Source organism: Tenrec ecaudatus, chromosome 14 (assembly GCF_050624435.1).
Source record: "Tenrec ecaudatus isolate mTenEca1 chromosome 14, mTenEca1.hap1, whole genome shotgun sequence".
In the NCBI taxonomy this organism is placed as follows: Eukaryota; Metazoa; Chordata; class Mammalia; order Afrosoricida; family Tenrecidae; genus Tenrec; species Tenrec ecaudatus.
Genome location: NC_134543.1, coordinates 79,638,110 through 79,659,435, shown reverse-complemented (window position 1 = coordinate 79,659,435; position 21,326 = coordinate 79,638,110). Strand labels below are relative to the sequence as shown.

Here is a 21,326-nt window from a genome sequence, read left to right as displayed (position 1 = left end):
ACAAAGGCTTGACTAGAACCACAACCAAAAAATTCCTTGGATTTTATATGGAAGTTGCAAGTATCTGAATTAAAATATTTTAAGACCTTTACCAAAACAATAGCAATAAAAATGCTAACCACCTTATAAATTATTACATGTATTTTTAAACATCTAGCTTTATAATATGAAATCCCTTTTGACTATCAGGAAAGAACTTTCACAATTTTCTTATTATCCTAAAAAGCAGCATGATAGATAATACTGAACATCTTATATGCTTCCTTATGCACTCCTGTTACATTTCTGTTCATGAGCTAATCAAAGCTTACGTTTTACATTTAGAAGAATGTAGAAAGCAGAGTCTGGTGAATTACCTTTGAGGAGCTTGACAACAAATAAGTTCATATGCTTCCCGGGACCCTGCTGCAATGAGTTTTAAAGTTACAAGTTCAATTCCCTAGTTTTCATGTCCTTCATTTCAACTGCATGTGCTAAATAGAAGCCAACAAACACCACAGAACACATTTTTAGGCTATACAACTAACTGTACCCACTAAATATATCCTAGATTCTTTTATTACAGGTGCCAGGGTGACACTGTGGGTTAGACGTGGGGTTGGTACCACGAGGTGAGTGATTTTCAACCAGCCGCTCAGCAGAAAAGATGGGGTTGCCTGCCCCGGAAAGCCCTGCTCTGCTGGCAGCCCTATCGAGAGGAGGCTGTGTCAGTCGAACTACACTTTATGGTAGGTTTGTTTGAGTTCGTTTGTTTTTGCATAAGGGTAATGACCCAAATAGATGATTAGCTGGAAACCATCTCTAAGTATAGGATGAAGCGTCACTTGCAACCTATTACAAATACGAACCTATGTTAAACCCACAGGGGGCAGTTCTATGCTGACCTACAGCATCCCCATGAGTCAGAATCAACTGGCTGGCAGGGGCTTCTCAGAATATGTCAGAACGTCTAAAAAGCCTTCAGAAAGCCTAGACGCACAGAACATGACCCTTAAGGCATGGGATGAAGAGAGTGCGGCTGTGACTTCCTCTGTGCTGCTTGCATTTTAAAAATACTCAATTATGAGGGGGGTACCCAACACTTCAATGGTGAAAGAAATTTCTAGAAACGTTTGTCACTTTAAAGGTCATAACTAAGTAATTTATTTCTATTGAAATGAGTAGTATACATGCAGTCTGACTAACTAATAAGGGGTTGGACTGCCACCGATACAGCTTTCTCCCCTAATAGACATTTCCAGACTCAGAAACCAGGAAGGAAGAGAATGTTTGGAAACTGCTTGTGGTAGCAATTGTACAATACTCTTTGATGTGACTGAGTTATGGAAAGATATAATGTGTTTAACTCCCAATTAATAATCAATTTTTTAAATAAAAAAGAAAGAAATGAAACCCACAGGGGCCATTCTCCTCTGTATTGTAAGGTTGCTATCCTTCAGCACCAACCTGATCGCAGTGAGTTTGGGTTGGGAATGAAACACACAGGGAACAGAATAGAATATTTTTAAAGGCAGGACCGTACAAGGCTCAGTATATTTCAGGCATCATGTACAGGTAGTCCACGGTTCACCACCAAGAGCTACACTATATGCGTCCTAGTTCAGTAGAACAGTGCATGCAGGTTTGTTTGCTTGTAATGGAAGACTTGACTCCTAACAGTGGGTTCCGATGTTTAGTAGAAGAAAGGGGCCCTGGGGCGCAGTGATTATGTGCTGGGTGCTAACTGAAAGACAGCCCTTCAGATGCACCAGCGGCCCCGCAGAGAAAGATGTGGAGATATGCTTGGTCAATCCCACAGTCTTGGATAACCTTTGGGCAGTTCTTTTCTGTGCTGGGGGTTGCTATGAGTTAAGGCTGGCAGTGGGCTTTTGGATTCAGGGTATGAAAGGATGGTAAGCCTTTTTTAAAAGCTGCATGAGGTGAATCTGAGGAAGAATTGGTTGGAGACTTGATTCTTAGGGAGGGCCTATTAGCACTGAAGGGCAAGAAGTAGGCGTGCTGTGATCGGCAGGGTGACAGTTCGAAATCAACCAGCAGCTTCAGTGGGAGAAAGACTGGGCTTTCTAGTCGGTAAACAGTTACAGACGTGAAACCCACAGGAGGATCTTGCTATGAATCAGCATTGACTCAGTGACAGTGTTTGATGGTTTTTCAGGGGGCGGGGGGGGGGCAGTAAATTGTTGGTAAATCAAATATTCACTTCCCGGGACGGCCTGTAACGCATTTTCACGTTTTTTTTTCCTTTTTGGTACTTAAACCAACAGCCTCTAACTATGAGAGGTACAAATATCCCATTATTCAGCTGAGAAAACCAAGAACCCTGACAATAATTTCACCAATCTCATAGCTAATAAGTGGCAAAGCTAGAATTCAAACTTGGGTCTGTCTGATCCACATGTTCTTCAGGATTCTTAGATCCAACCACATCCACAAGAAAAGTATTGAACCAATTGGACAAATCCTCAAAAATGCCACTCTCTAGGGCTTATTATTGTAGTGAATAATGTCATTGATTTGACCAGATCTTTAAAGTCCTTTCTAGCTTCAAGTCTATAATTCCACAAATCTCGAGGACAGTGAATTTAAAAAGAAAAAGACAAAATTTTACAGTATCAAAGCAAAACTGCAATCATTTCATGTAAATAAATTAATCTCTGAAATTAAAATAAAATGTCAATATATAGCAGGTGTCTGATATAAATATGAGAATGTGACAAAGACTATTTCGAGGCTTTGTGATGACATGTCTGCTCAGAAACAACCTCTTGTTTCCATGTCCCCATTATGAATAGTAATTACGGTTCCGTTCTCAGTGGCAAGAATAAAACTGGTAGGAATTTCATGGAGAAAAGGAAGTCTATCAATCCACCAAAAATATCTGATTACCTCCCAGTGATGACTGAATGTGGTAGTTTGGTGAAACACACCTAACCTTTAAATATGCTATTCCCAAACTCAAACTATTAGCTAGTCTGGTATAAAGAATTACAAAATAATAGCAAATATGGGGCTTTGTTACTAACTTGCCATATCACAAACCACTGTCTTTAAATTCCCTCACCCCTAAAAGAGAATTTTTTAAAGTCCTATCCACATTGTAATGAATTTTTAAAAGCAATAAAACTATAAGATATCCTTAAGCCATATTTGATACGCTAAGAGTAACTTTTAATATTGTGGTTTTGGATGCTGAAAAATAAGACCACCACTTTCCCTATAGCTGTGATGAAGAAAATGTAAAGATATATAAATTCTTTAGTATGGCTTCTACTTATTCTCAGTAAACAATAGCTGGATTTTTTTCAAAATTGCATATTTTAAAAGGTGAAATTAGCAAAATACATTAGCATATGTAACTCTGACTTTGAAATACTTCCCCAAACCAACATTTCTCCTCAAATGGAAGGTTTTTTGGTTTGGTTTTGTATTTTGCTTTTTGCACTAAGAGACATTGCTTTGTGTATTCCAAGGTGTCAAAATGTGTATCCACCTTCCATATATCTTTGTGCTTTCAGAAACAAAAGTGTCATATTACAGTTCTTACTTACTTTTAATGCAACAAGCTGAATTATCTTATATTGATAAGTGTAACAGATAAAAACATTACGCATTAAGTCCCCAAAACCTGAGTATAATTTCAAAATTGGGCATTTTCTCTAAAAGGGCGATACAAATTACAGTTTGATAATAATAGCTTTACTGCCGAGGCTCTGTAGAACTCTGAAGATTTTCTTAATCAATATGGGTACATTTTCTATACTTAAAAATGTTTTCAACTTCTAATTGTTTCATATACTAAACCCTTTCCTTCATGCAGAATGTTTCCATTCCTTAACAAAATTGCAACATATACATTTACTATAAGCATTTGCAATTTTTCTGTCAAACTATATACCATCCTTCTTTTTAAAAATTATAATTGGGCCCACAAAAGCCAGAAAAGAAGTTACCCAGACAGACCCTAATTTTTGACAATAGCTAAAAACAAATTTTACTAGGTAAAAAGGTCTGTCAACATTATAAGGCCACCAACCGGAGGCGATATTCTATAAAGTAGCAGCCCTCCAGGGCAGTCATACATGTCCATTAAACATCCCACTTGAATTATATGCCAACTTCCACTGCTTCATATGGCCTAGACCTAGCTTATTATTCCAGTTTGTGTTTTCATAGGCAGAGCCGGTCTAGAAAAGGCAGAGCCGGTCTAGATTTTAAACAAGATGTCAAATACGCCAAGGTAGCAAAACATGTGATAAAGCTCTGAGAAGAATATACCTTTCCTTACGCAGAGAAGGTGTGCACTTCAGTAGAACAGGCTTCTGTAAAGAACATGTTTTATGAAATTGTCAGCAGAGACAATACATATAGGAAAAGGATATGAAATACAGTTACACTTTTAAAAGCAGAATTTAAAAGATGTTAAATTTGTATTTAATTATTACTTGGAAACAACTTCTAAGTCCGCATTGATTCAAAGTTGTTTTCATGTAAGTTTAATTGTGCTGCAAAAATGTATATACTTCTTAACTAAATGTATACAATTCTTACCCCTCTTAAAAACATATCATGGGGTCATATTATAATATAGACATCAAGTTTAAAGCAACGAGGCTATGTTAGTTTCCTTTTTATGTTGACTTCAAGCTTGAGTTATACAACCAATAATACTGAATTATGAATAACGTTTAAATAAAGATTATACAGTGAATATTTTAATTTCAAAACTCCATCTGGTGCTTAACGTCACTTCAGCTGTTCAACTTTAATGTTTCTCTACACAAGTAGCCAATAATTTTACAAATCAATGTGAAATTCTAGATTTTAATTCTCATTCTCTAAATGAAAAAAACAGTGACATATTTTTTCATGAAGCCATTTTTTAATCTATCTGATTTGATAAAGTGTTGACAAAAGTCTACTCACATTTAATGAATATTCGTCAATAATGAAAATCCCTGCTGGGTCCAAATAGGCAACTAAAATTTTCAATGAATTCATTACATAATAAAGGATTCACTAACGGACAATATACTCAATGTTTATCTTCATTAAAGTAACACATACTATTGGTGCTCTCATACAAGAGGACTCTGGAAGCTTTGTGGGAAGATGGAATAAAAAGTTAATGGGATTTTTCTTGGAACTTTCAAAAGGCACTCTGTATACTGATGCTCTGATGTTTAAACTGCATCAAATCCACACATTGGCCAGAAAGCTAAAAAGGCTTACATAATCAAAGTAATTAAGAAATGAGAAATCATGCCAGACACAAGTGCTATAAATTAGATGGAAACTGGCTAAAAAATGGATCAAGCCGCAAATTTTAAAATACATCCATTGCCGACGCTCAGGCATGCACACGAACAGTGCACGCAGAAGGGACATGCCAGAGCTTTCTCTCTCCCGTGGTTTCCGGCACGCAGCGGCACCTTCTTCACTGTCCTTCACCGGATCTCGGTTCCGGTCCTCAGTCTGCACATAATCAGTGAATAAAACAATGCAGCTCTCCTCTTTCTGAAACCTCTTTTATGTATGCCTAACTGTGTCACCTTTCCCTTCGCCTCCCCATGTCTACACAAGTTAGTCCTGCAGCTGATTTCACTCTCATAGCCACAGCATAATGCTACCCTCTGCAACAGAACACTCAACTCTGGTTTTTGACAGGAAGGGCAATCCTCCTGAGTACAAGTATCACGATGTACTTCTATATTTGCATCTAAACAGATAGATATTTCAACAATGCCATGGTCAGTTATTTTTCAGAAACAATTGGTATAGTTTTTCTTTACAGTAGTGATTCTTACAAAGGAGGATCTCCCAAGATTCCTCATCAGGCTCGTAACTTTGTCACATCCATTTGTTAGCCTAAGAATGGCACACTTTGGGACTGCTGAATGTACTCGTATTTCTTCATGTGTCTCTGTATATGTACTTTCTATTTCTCTGCTTCAAATGGCCTTCTCTTCTTGCTCATCAAGCTAATTAAAATCCAATCCACAAAAACTTGTCAATTCTTTTTTGAAGTATACTTGAAGTCTAACCATTTCTCTAAGATTATACTACCAACAGGGTAATTTAAACTCACAAATATAATGTTCCCATTAAGTTATCAAATTTTACTATAAGCAGCTACTCATATAGTTCAAGGAGCCCTAGTGACACAGTGGATGATTCATTGGACAGTTCGCTGTAGTGTGAGCTCACCAGCCATCCGAGACAGAAAGATGAAGCAATCTGCTCCCAGAAAGATTGAAACTCTGGAAAAATCAGGGGGGGATCTTTCCTGTCCTTTAGGATTGCTTTCACCAGGAATCAACGATGGCAATAGGCCTTTTGAATTCATAAATCCTCCTGTATATATGTACAGGAGGGGAGTTCAAAAAGTTCATGGACAATCATTCTTTTAATTTGATTTTTGTATAAACTTTTTGAAGTCCCTCCTGTATCTCTTTAGTTTCATCTTTATAAAAAAATATGATCACAGGGCATTCTATAACTAGTTCTGACCTGTGAGGGAGAGAACACATCAATGTCCAATAAACTGTTAAAATATCAGAATGTTGAAGGCAGGAAAGGGCCAAGGGATGCAGCCAGGTTAAGATAAATGATAAAAAACGGTCACAATCCACTAGTTTAATTTAATTAAGAAGGTTAGTAGGTGAGGGAACAAAGTATGAGGTTGTTGGAGAAAAAAGTATATACATTCAATATTAGTTGTTCTATTGATACATTGTAGCAAAATCCAAAAGTATTTGACACAAGAAAAATGTTATCAATGCCATGCTTTGCTATCTCTATCTTAAATAGTTACTCAGTATTAAAACTACTTTGAAATAGACCAAATGCAAAAGCTTCCCTGAAAGTTTTATTTCAGAAAAAGACCCACCTTACCATGACATACAAGTTAGCCAAACTTTAGGTAAATAAATACTTTATTAGCTAGAGGGGATACTTAGTAAAATATGTACAGGCTAACTATAGAGCTGAGTAGTGTACTAGAGGTGGGGAAGAGGACATTAAAATAGGTGAATGAAACACTTAGTATTCATATTCTTAATACTGTTATTTTTTCCAGGAGCAATCTGTGATTTTCAAGTTGTCTCCAGAGAAGTTAGGAACTGACATGTAAACATACATAACAACTAAACTGTATAGTACTTAGTAAACCTTATAATGTTGATATTTTAAAATACTTTATCAATAACTAAGAATTCAGGTCCTGCTGGCTAGGTAAGGGTATGTTTCCAGGGGTCTTCATCTTCAGGATGCATTTGAAGTGTCCCCTGCAACACCGGCCATCAGCTCTCCTCACATAAGGCAGAGGGCCAAGTAGGAAGTAAAATCCCCCTACAGACTTCCTTCATACTTGGTCCATAGCTATCCTAACACTTCCACATCATGCTTGTTTTAATTTGCGATCTTGTTATTTCTCCTGCCCACAAATACAAATTTTACACGTAAATACTTAACCTACTGGCATAAACCTAAAATGGAGTTATTAACACTGAGAGTAATAAGCCAACGTCATGAAACAGTGTTTACACATCACTGAACAGAAAATGATTTGTTCTGTAAACTTCCACTAAAACCGCAATAAAAAAGTTCAAAGTGAAAATAAATGCGAGTTAAAAATAAACTCTTTTTTTTCATTAAAAAATAGTGAATAAACCTGGACTACCTCTGCAGACATGGATATTATACGATCACCGCAGAGAAAACTCCAGTCATTCACTAGATGCACATTCACTCACACTCATAGGCTGAACAAGACGTGATAGGCAGGAGAGTTATTTGCCAGCAGCAATGAAATATAATGACATTATGGAGTTGAAGGGAATGAAGAGGATTGCAATGTTTTACTGTAATTTAAAGAAACTTGTAGAGGGGAAAAATCAAGTCTTCAACATGATGCTAAAAACTTTGAAAACTATTGGAAAGTAGTTCATAAGCCTATGCCATAGACAAACACAAAACAAATCCTAATTCCAATTACCTGACAAATGTATGCGTTTAGTGAAATCAGTAAGAATGGAGTACAGTGACACTTTAAAGTTAATAATTATTGTAGATCTACATCTTTCTTTATCTTGCTTCTTGCTGATTTTTCAATCATTCCAAGTTGTCCCTTTTAAGTAATCGCTATGAAAATCCTGCCACCAAGTCTGTAATGCTTCATGAAGTTTTTAAAGTCATAAGATAAAAACATGGAAATTGAATATATATTTGAAAATAAAATATGATTGCAACTCTAGATATTTTTAAAAAATCAATGTCAATTCTGTTGAACTAAAAATTGAGCACACACACATATACACATATACATATATATTTCAAATGAAGAAAAGTAACATAACCGCAGAACACACTCACTCTGAAAACACTGCCATTTTTAAGCTATATATATATATATATATATATATATATGATTAAAAAATCCCGACTATGCTCCAGGCACTGCAATCTATCATTCTTTTAAATGTGCAATAATTTCTAAGGTGCACACTCTCTTCAGTGCATCCATGGAGCAAATACAATGGTATACGTCACTGAAGAGAGCGATTGTGCTTTTTACTTTTTTACAAAAAATAAAAAAGCATTGCTTATGTTAAAATTACCAAAGAGAAAAGATGAAGACTTATTTCCTCAATTTTTTAAAGATATCTAAAGATTAGAGTCGTGCAAATCATGAAGAAAATTCAGTGCCTATTAGAATTTTACCATAAATGTAGAAAACATATTTAAAACTTACAGGACAGCCACTGCCCTTAGGAAAACACTGCCTAAATCATGATCTCTTAGTGCCCTGGTTTCCCCAACTGTTAAATTAAGGTACTGGCAGACCTCACCCAAGCTCCATTCAGCTCTAAACTTTCACAATTCTATGATGTCTCCAATGTCTTTGAACATGAACTCTCTGTTGTCCCTAACTGTTACCACTGCATCTCAGAGAGGGATGCTATGTAACTATTTCAAATACAACCTAGAAACAATAACTTAGCTCAGCTTCTCAAGGTGCAGAGAGGAATGCCTCACTTTGTAATCATCTTAAGTCATGATGACAATCACCTAAAGCTGCCTACACCTGGACTCATAGGAAGAAGCTGATAAATACAATGATTCTCGGCAATTGTCACAATAAAGAATGAAACTAGGTTAAAAAGAAAAGGGTATGTACTATGTTTTTTAAGAGAGTCAACAAATTATGAGTTCACTTATGAGAGTTCCCAACTCCTTTAGAAACAGGTATTTAATGCTGAATAGTATCAAAACTGAAAAGCTACAATTCTTCTGAAGTATTTAACAGCACAAAACATTTACAGCATTCCTTCTCATTCTGTGCTGATGAAATGTACTGTCCCACTCCAGCTACTGCTTCTTTCCCTACGTCCCTGGAATTTTAAAGAAAGTAACTACCCTTTCTAATTCTTAGAGCAGCAAATAATGAGCAACTTAAAGAAGGTGACGTCTTACGATAAAATCAGAATGTTTTGTTCTGTTTTTTTTTTTAATGATTAAGTAAACTGAAAGTGGGCATTTACTATATCCCAGAAGAAATGCAAGGAGTCCTGGCAGGGTTTGAAGGTCTTATGAGTTTATTCTGTGGAAAATGTGTATTGAAGTAGAAAATGGAGACTTCAATGAGTCACTGTTAACAACAAAAACAATTTTAGAAAGAGAAAACGTATTGCCTAAAACTTCAAAAGTAGACTAGATTTCACATGGAAAGTAACACACGTGGAAAGTAAAAAGTGAAAATGTTAAATTACTGTGTTCCAAACAAAATGCATTAAATTTCAAATATTTCAAAATTTTTTTTAATTTCAGTAAGATAAATGCAGATCTTGAAAAATGAAAAAAGAGTGATGCTAAATTTAAATAAAATTACTAAACAAAATTTGTTTTTAAATTCCCCACAACTAATAAGTGGATCTAAATGATTTTATTGTTAACAAAACTCAGGTAACTGGTTTCATTTTTCGTCTGGCCCTGTCCAGCAGACCATGACACCTCTGCAGGAAGCAGTAGAGATCAGTGGTGGAGGACATGGTTATCATGCGTTTGTAAGTTCGAGTTTGGTCAGAGAGAAAGATATCCATGTCGTGGTGTATAGCTTAGCACATACTGAGAAGATCTAGAAGTTTCTAAGTGGACATGATTTGTTTTCAACTTTGTAGTCATTAAAATGTTTCCCATTAGTCAATGTTTATTTTATGAATATTTTTAAATTAGGGGACATATATAAATCCTTTTTAAAGCATCTTTTCATGGTAATGAGAATCAATAGCAAGACTTTACGATATCAAAAGTGAAAAGCTAAAGTGATTTTTGTTTAAATTTGTGGGAATGCGCCTCTTAACCTCGTAGATGATTGGTTTATTATCATTTCCTTTTAGTACTAGAACGCCAATAAAGCACAGCTACATTTAACTTTAAGAGACGTTCCTTATCAAGAAAATCTTCAGAATCAAAAAGTTACTGGCAACACTGGTGAACACTCCTTCAGGACAAGAATACAGGTTACAAAAGCATATAACACCGAAGGCCCATGTAAAAGTGCTGCATAAGATATATCCGAAAGAGAAAACATGGTTATTGGTGAAGTTCATCGACAAAACACACTACAACATTGTCTCAAAAAACGCCGGGTGCATTTGTAAAATTTCAAAATATTTTAAAACGATCTTGCTAGATTTACATTAAGGATCTCTGTGCCTGAGGCGCTGGTTTCCCTCTGATCGCAAGGGATTCTCTGAGGGAGGGTCAACTGGAAGGCAGTGAGGGTGGTTTGGGATGGCTGATGCGACACCTGTACGAAACGGGAGACCTCATGGAGCACACAGACCCTTCCAGGTCTGTTATGGAAGCACACTGTGTGTCAGAGCTTCAGAAATTAAAAACAATAGAAATAAATGGCAGCTGATTCTCAGTTTTTAACGAACTAAATTTTCATTTGATTTCAATCGAATCTGTGGAAATCTGTAACAACAGCGCACCTATGTTGACTTAAACATCTTAAAACATTTCGTATGTCCTATGTAGACACATGGATGGCTGAAAGAGTTAAAAAACATTTCGTAAAGTTTGCTTGTCAAAGCGCCCAATATGTGAAAAGAACACACCTTAAGTTCACATGGACTATTTCTCCTACGAAAAAAAATACAATGCGTACACATTAAGATAATGGGAGAGGTTAATGTATGTTCACTTATTCCAGTTCCCTTATGGTTTGAAGACGTACTTCAGGGACATGGTAATTGGAATACTTTTTTACTATAAGGCAATCTTTAAACATTTCTATCTCTAAAGCCCCCATCCTCTCGTATATGTGGATTTTACCAGACTCAAAGGCGAAATCATTTCAGTTGCAAGGGCTTCCTGTTAAAAACATGGACTCGTTGATGCCACATCTTTTGAAATTAGGTAGAGAGAATGGAAACTTCGCCAACCCAAGTATCAGAAAGTACTGAGAAGTGCTGCGGTTTCTGCCAAGGCCCTCCAGTCCCTGAGGGGGAGGGGACTTCAGCTCCGTAGCAGCTGCAGGACCATGGGAGGGAGACACACACTGCTGTGGTGCCCACCAGTCCAGCCCAATTGCCTGCAGTAATCCAGCACTGGACAAATGACAACCAACCTCTTCTCTCTAGTCACTCAACCCTACTCACTTGGTCTCCTGATCAATGTTAGCACAAACTAACCTCTTGTTGGAAACGACTGCAAAGCAGAAAGCACCTGCTGCAGGCTGCAATGATAAGTCCCAGGGAGATGTTTGTCAGTGAGACCTCTGCAGATGCTGTTTAACTTTCTGCCAGAGCTGTATGCGGAGATGGAAATGAGATGGCACTAACGTATGTACCCCTTCCTCACCCCAACTTTCTTTCACAAAGCTACACTGGCTGGTAAAAGCTGCACGTTAGTACTCTGTCCTACGAACCTGGTTGAGTTTCTGGTAAAGACAGGTCTGTTATCAGGTGCGGAATTTCAGTTAACAGGTTACATAGTAAGTGTGCAATAAGTAAATATGTGTGGTTCGTGTCCTTTAATTGTTTGAAACATTAATACCCCCTCCCAAAAAGCTATAAAATACACTAATATTTGGGGTTGTTGTTTTTTTTTTTCATTGGTGGTCTGTTGGTTGGGTTTTACATGACACACAGACTCCTCAGAGTTCGCAGGGCTGATATTGTTTTTTCTTTGATGTATGATATGAGACAGCTTCAATATGCAAATATTGAATGATTTGACCACCTGTGTTTATTATTTTAAAATGATTTCTGTAATTTTCAGGAGTCATATTTGTGTGACAGCGGTGTAAGGACATTCCTTGTGATGTCACAACTGTAAATAAGCACTTTTCCCCACTGTCTAAAGGACTGAAAGGGCAAATTTTCGAATCACTGGACCATAAAAATGAATCATGCTCAGTAACAGACTATACGAAGTCCAGAAGATATAGAAAACACAAAAGAATAGAATAAAATGAACACCCAAGAGTTTTAACACTAATTCACTCAAAATAAAAATCTCATGGCTTAGGTATACGTGTGTATATTATTATATTTTTCAAAAGAAGCAATATGAGCATAGCCGTGCTATGTCGAAACATCCCTTCAAGTGTTATGACTCTCTATTGCTTCAATGTTTTAAATGCGTAGTGTTGAAATAAATCATTCCTTTCAAAGTGGACATCTTCAGTAATGTTTTAGTGAAAGAGGATGGTTCCTCTTTTCAATAAGGTATCGAGTCGACATATAAAATACCCCAAGATAGGCAGTAGCGTGTCAGTAAGTTTTACAATTTTAGGACCTAAGGAAAACATTAAAAATATGTCAATAGCCTACTCATATGAAAATCAAATATAGAACACAACAGAATCGCTAGATTTCCTATTAAGTGCTCTCAATAATGTTGGCAATTATGTTACCATATTTTCTACCATTAAAATGAAAATTCAATTTTATACTGTTTTCTTTTAAGTGCGTATCAAATTTTTGAGATTCTTCGCATTTACTTTAAAAGAAAAAGCACACACTGAAACTTTGAAGAGGTATAAAAAAGTGTACCCATTATACTACCAATCTACTGTTAACAGTGAAAATAAACAATGATAACAACAAAGTCATTTGTCTTAAATTCCATGAACTCTCTACATGTTCATAAAATGAGGGACTTCACATGATCTCTATCCTGAAGGTAATATTAGGCTCTTTATTTTCCTTTCAAAACATAAAAGCAGCCTGGAGAAGTTTCTATACTAAAGAAAATTGCACTTGTATTATGCTTTTTCATGATTAAAAAAGTATTTATATATATGTGTACATATATACATATAGTTTATGACTTTTAAATAACGAACCAATGAATATATAATGAATCTAGAATTATAGTGCCACATGTTAATGTAAGAATCAAAAAAGAAATAATTTGTATCATAATGTGATTAATTTCCCAATCACAAGCATGTAAACAACACAAAATAAAATGCACACAAATAAAGTTTATGCTTATAGCAAATGATTCCTGTTGGACTGATGTAAAATGAACACCTTAAGTATCATAGAATGATGTAAAAGCAAGAATACTATGAAGTGTTTTAAGATCTAAGAAATATGAAAGTATTATCATATATCCGTAAATGTTCCCACCTAAAATGTATTCAGAAGTATTCCTAATAATCTACCTGAATCATCTACTAAATAGTTTCACAATATAGAATCAATCTATATATTACAGAGATTTAGGTGCCAAACAGAATAAAATAACACTATAGCTATTCTGAAAATACACATATTTAGTATATTTCCCAAAATGAGGAATCCATTTGTTAACTACAAGGTGAAAAAATGCATGTAACCTAATTATAAAAGAGATATATAAGGAAATCAAATTAAAGTGCATTAACCATGTAACAACATTGTTATAGTCCTAAACCAGTGATAAATTAGCATTATTTAAAGCTTTGATAAACAAAACAGGTTAATGAATGATAAAGTACATCAAAAAATAAAATAGATCTCCTTGCAGTTCATTTTATAACCATTACAATAATTCTAAAATGCACTTGACAGCTCCTCATCATATAATTTCACCAACTTATTTTATTTATTATGACATATTGAATACACAATGCAACACCACTGGATGAATCTAAATTCACATCAATTAATACAGAATAAATGTTCCCTTCATTTAACCATAAACATTAAAAATATTATTCAGAACAGCAAGTCTGTTTAAGATTTTTTAAAGATATATATATATATATGTATATAATCTGAGTAGGAAAAGAAAGGGAGCAAGAAGCAAAAACGGTATCATAAATTTGAAAAGAGTATAGTGTAGGGACTATAATGGAATAATGAATTTGTCATTTGAATGGAAATTTATTGAAATGTCCCCAATGTGTATCTATATTCTGTCATATATATTCTGAAGAAAGTTTTCACAAATGCACTAGATTTTTATTAAGCCTAATGGACACAATTACATTCTAAAGATGTTGACCTGTTTTCAAACAATACCTAAAATCTTATTCTCTTTCACATTTATTCTATTTCAAAGCTTAGGTATAATTTGAGAAAATCTTCTAGGGCACACAATTATAGTACAACTTTTCTCCTATATATCCCTTACTAAATGGAAACAGAAAAATGCTTCGTGGAATAAAAAGCAAGCATATGCCTACTAACAGAATATAATCAACATACATGCAGTTGTGTCTTTTCATGTATGTGTGTGTATGTGTGTATGAAACAAACAAAAGTGGGTTTCCAGATTAAAGACAGCCCTAACATCTCGGCAATGTTGTCACAGCTTTTAATTTTAGCTCGTCAGAGATATATAAGGTAAGTATAATCTATATTTAACGTAAGAGAAGTTGAAAAGAGCGAAGAGGTCGTTAAGCTGAGCAATTTCAGAACCTCAGATAATTCCACAGGCATGTGGGTAAAATAAACAGAAAGGCTATTAAGTCCATCAGAAGATGAGAGATGTATATGTCCAAAAATAGGTAGCAACCTCGTTGCAATCGCCTTTCAATACAAACTGCACAGAATTCTTAAAGCTTCTTATAAGCTACGAGGCTTATTTTATCCTCAAAATTGATTTCATAGTGTGTGATTGGTCTCCACCTGTGAGAGGCAGAGTGTAAGCCTTCTTTTATCCCGACATTTCACTCACACTTGATCAGGTTACGTCACTAGACACACCAAATTTTATTCAACTCATTCCAGTTATCCATTTTTTCCAACACATACTTGCACTTTACATGAATAAACATGCCTCAGAACCACAACGGAAACAAGCAATTTCAGTGTAATAAGAAATAAATGCACAACGAAGTGGACTAAAGACAAAAGATCTAATTTTCCGTGCACCCTTTCCACCCCACTGAAAATAAGCTATCTTCAGATGAAAAGGCATTTAATTTACTATTTGGAATATCCTTGATAAACATCAATTTTCTATAACATCCTTGCACATCTGATACCACCTCATGTATAATGCAAAAAAAAAAGCTATTTCATTTTCATCTATTGACAGTGAATTTAATTTACTCGTGAAGCTCTTTTTCCTAGAACTATCATGTTATTAATTCTGCAATCAAGCTCTCTTGAGTTCTTTCATTTGTACTAAGGGTTTTCACAATTCCACATTGATTTTTTTTCATCATAATATACCTTTCAAACATTTGAATGTGCATATGTTAGCAAACTTTCTTAATGCAAAAAGAAAGTTTCAGAGACAAGAAGGGCCATCTGCAAATCTACACTTACAGAAAACAAACTTTAGTGGAGCATCATATTTGACAGATTAGATTGTAGTTTAATAAAGTTAATGTTCACGAAAAGCAGCATTTAATTTGTACAGCCAAATGATAAGTTTCAACAATTCTAAGACCTTCTTAGGCAGCATCATGGTACATTTCTACCACCAAGCGTCTGACTAGGAAAGAGAAAGCCTCCCATACTCTGTTTAGGGGTTCATGCCAGATGTCTTTGCTGTATTAAATATCTCTCTCGGAACTAGATCACGGAAATCAAATCAGCTTTTCTTTTTCACAATAAATAAATAAGCACCACCAGTCCCCTCAATACCGAATTATTTTTTGCATGGCCATAAAGATAAAATCACCTCCAAAATTGGCAAACTGCTGGTTCTAAGTAAAAGCAATTGATTCATTATGTTTTATCTAGGAGATGCACTATCCAATTATGGATGTTTTCTCATTAAACTTAAAATCCACAGATCATACAGGAAAATCGTTCAAAGAAAACAACACTGAGAGGTGGACATGCAGAGCAGCGTAACCCTGGGTGTCAAAAAGCACATTGGAAGAAAAGTAGCAACAACATAATCCAGTGGGCTACTATACCAAACTGTTAGCACACTTTAACCAAATAAGAGAAACACCAATTGAGCAGCAGTATTTTACTCTTCACGTAAGAATGCGCTCTCGCCCCTTGTCACAATTACATTAAAAATGCAATATTTAAAATTGTGAAGAGACAGCACTGGTCCTCTTCACTCCAGGACCAACAAAAAAAGCAATGAAGCAGAAAGACATTCTTAATGGATTTAGAAGTAAATGGTCTATTCTTTAAGAAGTCTCCCCCCACCCCACCCATTTTCTGAATTCACTCTGGACTAAGGGTCCTCACAATAATGTCTGAACACTTCAGAGCAATCCCTATTTCCTAATGACAGCTGTCCAGCTCTCTAGCTTTGAGATGTTTAGGTGTACCTCCCACCCCCCACCCTGGTACCACCCCCAAAAGAAAGTGCTAAGACACACTAAAATGTAGAACCTTGCAAAGGGTCTAAATCACACACTCAATACTATTAGCCATCATAGGAACCAGACATAATCAACAATAGAAATATTCTGACACGTTTCTTCCTAATGTAATGAAGTGAATATAAATTCTCCACAACTGTATCAAAATTTCTTTGGATACAGCACACAACATACGCAGATCTTCTGTCTTTCCTTGGGGATTCATCAAAAATTTCTTCACCATTGCACCTACCTGGGTAAAAATCTTTGGACTTAGACAGCTTGATGGTGGCGCCCGTTTCTTTTTGCAATTGAACAATTGTCTGTCCTCCCTTCCCAATGATAGATCCAGCAGCATAACTAGGTATGAGAACCTTTAGAAAATACTGGCCGTCTTCTGAAAAATGCAAAGAAATATACTTGGTTAACATGATATTTTAAACTTCCTATCCCCTTTCCACCCACAAGAGTGGAAAAACAGCAATTAAAGAATTGGGCAGATAGCTGCAGAGAATGCGGGGTTAATTTTTATAGATATAAAGAGCAGCAATTGCACTTAAAAATAAAGATGTACAAGATGTTTTCTATTCTGTTAGACTTATGCTTTAAAACTTGGAGTTAAAATCTGAACATATTCCATGACTATGCAGCACTGTAGAAACGGATGACTAAATTCCAGTTGTTAGTCCAAACATGGAAGTCTTCCAATTTTTATCTGTGGTTACTATGGCAAAATGAAATAACAAAACTTCAGAGATGTATACAGTGACAAACCTTCACTTAAAATATTGAAAAGAAAAAAAATCCAGGGCTGTAAATAGTGGTGGGCTATTTGTTTGACATCGGGACACATGGAAGGGCTGCAATTAGCCATTCCCCACACCCCACTTAAAGTATGCAAAACAATTATTGCCCTTCCGAATAACCCACCCAAACTGGAGGGGTGTCTTCCAAGCCTGCAATAAGCACCAGGAAACAAGTCACTGTGATGTGGGCTGACAAATCTAAGTAATCCTGGTGCGTTTCTTTTGCACTTCTTAGTCTACCGTGATCCAGCTTAAGCTCATTAATTAAAGGACCGTAAGAAGATTTTTGTTAATATTACAAAAGCTTAGGAGTCATTTATATTAAATACCCTCAAAAGTGACTAGACAATGTTCTTCCTCCAAATAACAAATACAAACCAAGAAACCCCCACGATTTTTCGAGCGTAGAGGGGGGTAGATGGATCAAGAACATGGGAAATGAAATGTTTTCGGAAAGAAAGCCAGCTCCATAAACTTTAATCTCCTTCCACCTGATCATGTCTTACGAAGGAAGCATCCCGCTAAATCCAGTTTCCTGATGTGAACGAATGCCCCAAATTCTGCAGGTGTGCCAGTCACCAGACCCCCATCCGTCTCTAATGTACATGCTGGAGATAAATTCACCTCTGCCTCGCTGCATTGGGTGCATGGTTAAGATGACTGCAGCACAAATGTAGACGCGGTCCCGGTCCCGTTATAACTCATCTTCCAAGGAAGCGCGGAATGTTAACTAACAAGTCCCTGTACCAGACACCCCCACCCTCGCTGCACACCCCTGAAGACAAATCAATGAGATGTTTGCACCGGCAATCCAAGTGCGGTCACAGCAGGCGCGCCTCGAGATTTTACGGACTACTTGTGGCCCAACGCAAAGGGGATGGAGAGAGGGAAAACTCTCCTCCGGTGCCCCAGTCGCCTGCAACCCGCTACCCGAGTGCCATTTATTTATTTATTTTATCCAACTGTGAAATGCGGCGCGCATCTTTGGGCGGCCATCACCTCACTCGGGGGTCATCCCTCCTCCTCCCCCCTCCTTCCCTTCCTCCTCCTCCTCCTCCTCCTCTGCAGACCCCCTGGCCCAGGTGCAGGCTATTTAAATTGTCATCCTCTGGACAGATTAAATAGAAAGCTAGATCTAGTCCGAAAACCCGGTCGCCATTTTGATGAATGATAAACACAGAAATGGAAAGGTGTCGGGACGAGCCGGCGGCGCGGGGCAGGTGCAGGGGAGGGGGCGCGGGCGCGGGCGCCGCGGGCGCGGGCTGGAGGTGTCCCGGCCGCGGAGGGAGGGCGGGCGGGAGGCAGGCAGGGGCGGGCGGCGGGGGATGGGGCCCGCGGGGAGGTGGAAGCGATACCCACCGCCCGTATTGGTCCTCTTGGTGCTGCCGGCTTCCGGGGGCGCTTCCAGCGGCCTCTTCCGCGAGTCCGGCGGGTCCAGGTCTATGGGCACCCCAGTGTGGGTCCCGTTCTGCTGGATGGGAGCTGCCGCCATCATGTTTGCAGTTCCAGCCGCTGTACCGGGAGAAGGCTCTCCCTTTTGTTTTTGGCTGGGTTTTTGGTTTGTTTGTTTGTTTTCCTTTCTCTCCCCCCCTTTTTTTACCCTGTTTTTTTTTTTTCTTTCTTTCTTTTTTGCGTTTGGGGTTTCTTAAGGTTGTTGTTGTTGCTTTTTGTTTTGTTTTTGAATCGGATCGATAGCAATCTCTTTCGGGAAACAAAAAAAAAAGCGATGTTGCGGGGCTGTTCTCACGGGGGAGGGGCCGGCGGAGGAGCAGCTGCAGTGCGGTGTCGGAAAGGAGACGGGGAATGGAGGGGGTGCGAGGGGCCGAGGGAGAACGGAGAAGAAAGGAGCGAGGGGGAGCGCGCCGAGAAGGGAGAGGGGCGCGCGAAGGAGCGGGAGGAGGGAGCGGGAGGACGGGCCGGGGGAGCGGGAGAGCGCGAGGACTGGCGGGGCGCGGGAGCAGGGGAGCCAAGGAGGAGGAGGAGGAGGAGGAGGTGGTGGAGGAGGAGGAGGAGGGAAGCCGCGCGAGGGAAAGAGTGAATGAGCAGGAGGAGGGGAAGGAGGTGCTGGAAGCGGAGCGGAGCTCGCGGCTGAGGAGGCAGGAGCCGGGAAGGAAGGAAGGAGCGCGGCGGTCCCCGCGCCGCGCTAGCGCTGCGCTCGCTCCCGCTGCTGGTGCTGCCGCCGCCGCCGCTGCCGGAGCGGTTCTGCCGTCGCCTGGGCTGCTCGGCGCTGCTGCTGCTGCCGCCCGGTCTCGCTCATTATTTCTCCCGCGTGCTGGGGGGGGCGGCGGGGAGGGAGGGGGATGGCTGCGAGGGGAGGGTAGAGAGGGCTGGAGTTCGTAGACTCCCACACACTTCGCGCTCGGGTCCCTGCCTCTCAGCAGCGCCGCCGCCGCCGCTGCCTCTGCCGGGGGGGAAGGAGGGGGGGGGGAGGACGGGGGCGCTCACGGGCGCTGCGCGTGCGTGTGCGCGCGCGCGGGGCGAGCGCCTGCGGGAGCGCGCGCCGGAGGCGGGCGCCCAGGCGCTCCGGAGGGAAGGGTGGGGTGAGAGGTCGCCGGTCCTTGGGCCACACTGCCCAGGCAAACGTAAGGGGCTTGTCGCCGAAACTCCGGGGTCTGAGAAGCACACCCTACTGGAAGGCGGGTAGGAGAGATTACTGACAGCGGAGCCAGCCAATAAAACGGAAATGCAAGCCCTGCGCCCGGTCCCGTTCCCAATCCTGGAACTTGGGGGGACACAGGAGTGAGAAGGGGCGGGGTGGGATCTTGGTCTGACTCAGGCTGGAGCAGAGATCATCTTGGCCAGAGTGACTGGTGACATCGGGTGGGACAACGTCCAGGCTAAGAGAAGCATCCCAACTGTGTGCTTCCAGAACTTAGAGCTTGGTACGGGTTGGGTGGTTTTTTTTTTCCTTTTTCGTATTTTTTACAACTTGGGTAAAAAGCCATTAGTTAGCATCTCACTCATAGATGCTGCTTTTTCTACGGGCTGAGTACATCCATGGAATATTTATTAATCACACTGTGTGACACCGGGAAGGGACTTATAGTGTCACTTTCTGGAGCAAGCCAGGAAATAAATACAGCTATTTTGCTAAGTGTGGATTTCCCCTTCATCACGAGATGGAAGGCAGACTAAAGACAGGCAGCAGCTATGTGCACACAAACTAAATGTTGAACGAAATCTACATCGAGGGGTGAAGTGTAAATTGCAAAGTGCACAGATTATGATTATGCAGATCTGGACATCTCATGAACATGTAATCTCAACCCTGGAAAGCTACAGAAAAGCCTGATCGAATGTAGCTAGAATCAACTCTGAAGGGACCTTAGAACATACCTAAAGCAAGTTCCTCACATTACAGATGAGCAAACTGACCGTGCAAAGTATTTCGCTCAAGGTCATCTATCAAATTAGTAGTTTAATTAATTCAGTGTGTTAGAAGCAGGGATATTGGAAAAGTGTGGTCTTTGGAATCTGCAGTCTTGGGCTCGTGGTCTAAAATGGATGCCTCCGGCAATTCTCTTAACGTGTTGCCATTTAGTATGTGCTCACCATGTGCTAAGCAATCTACCTTTCATCTTGTGCTCTTTGCATGCAGAATTTAACTGTTATTGTCACCACTTAATGGAGGAAGTTGAGGCTTAGCGATACTAGTAATTTACCCATGTCACACACTTAGAAACACTGTAGAGGTAATTCAAACCCAAGTCTTCTGAACCAGGTCTTCTTAATACTGCAGAACACTG

General features: G+C 39.0%; 1 protein-coding gene across 1 annotated transcript in view; it reads right to left on the bottom strand.

The window, feature by feature from the left end:
- Positions 1-19,947, bottom strand: part of NOVA1 (NOVA alternative splicing regulator 1) — a 161,309-nt gene extending 141,362 nt beyond the window's left edge. The window contains exons 1-2 of the mRNA XM_075531251.1: positions 18,940-19,947; positions 17,028-17,171 (exon numbers count right to left, since the gene is read on the bottom strand). Of these exons, the coding sequence (XP_075387366.1) occupies positions 17,028-17,171; positions 18,940-19,075 (280 nt within the window). The 5' untranslated portion in view covers positions 19,076-19,947. The remainder of the gene's footprint in view (positions 1-17,027; positions 17,172-18,939) is intronic.
- Positions 19,948-21,326: the final 1,379 nt, after the last annotated feature.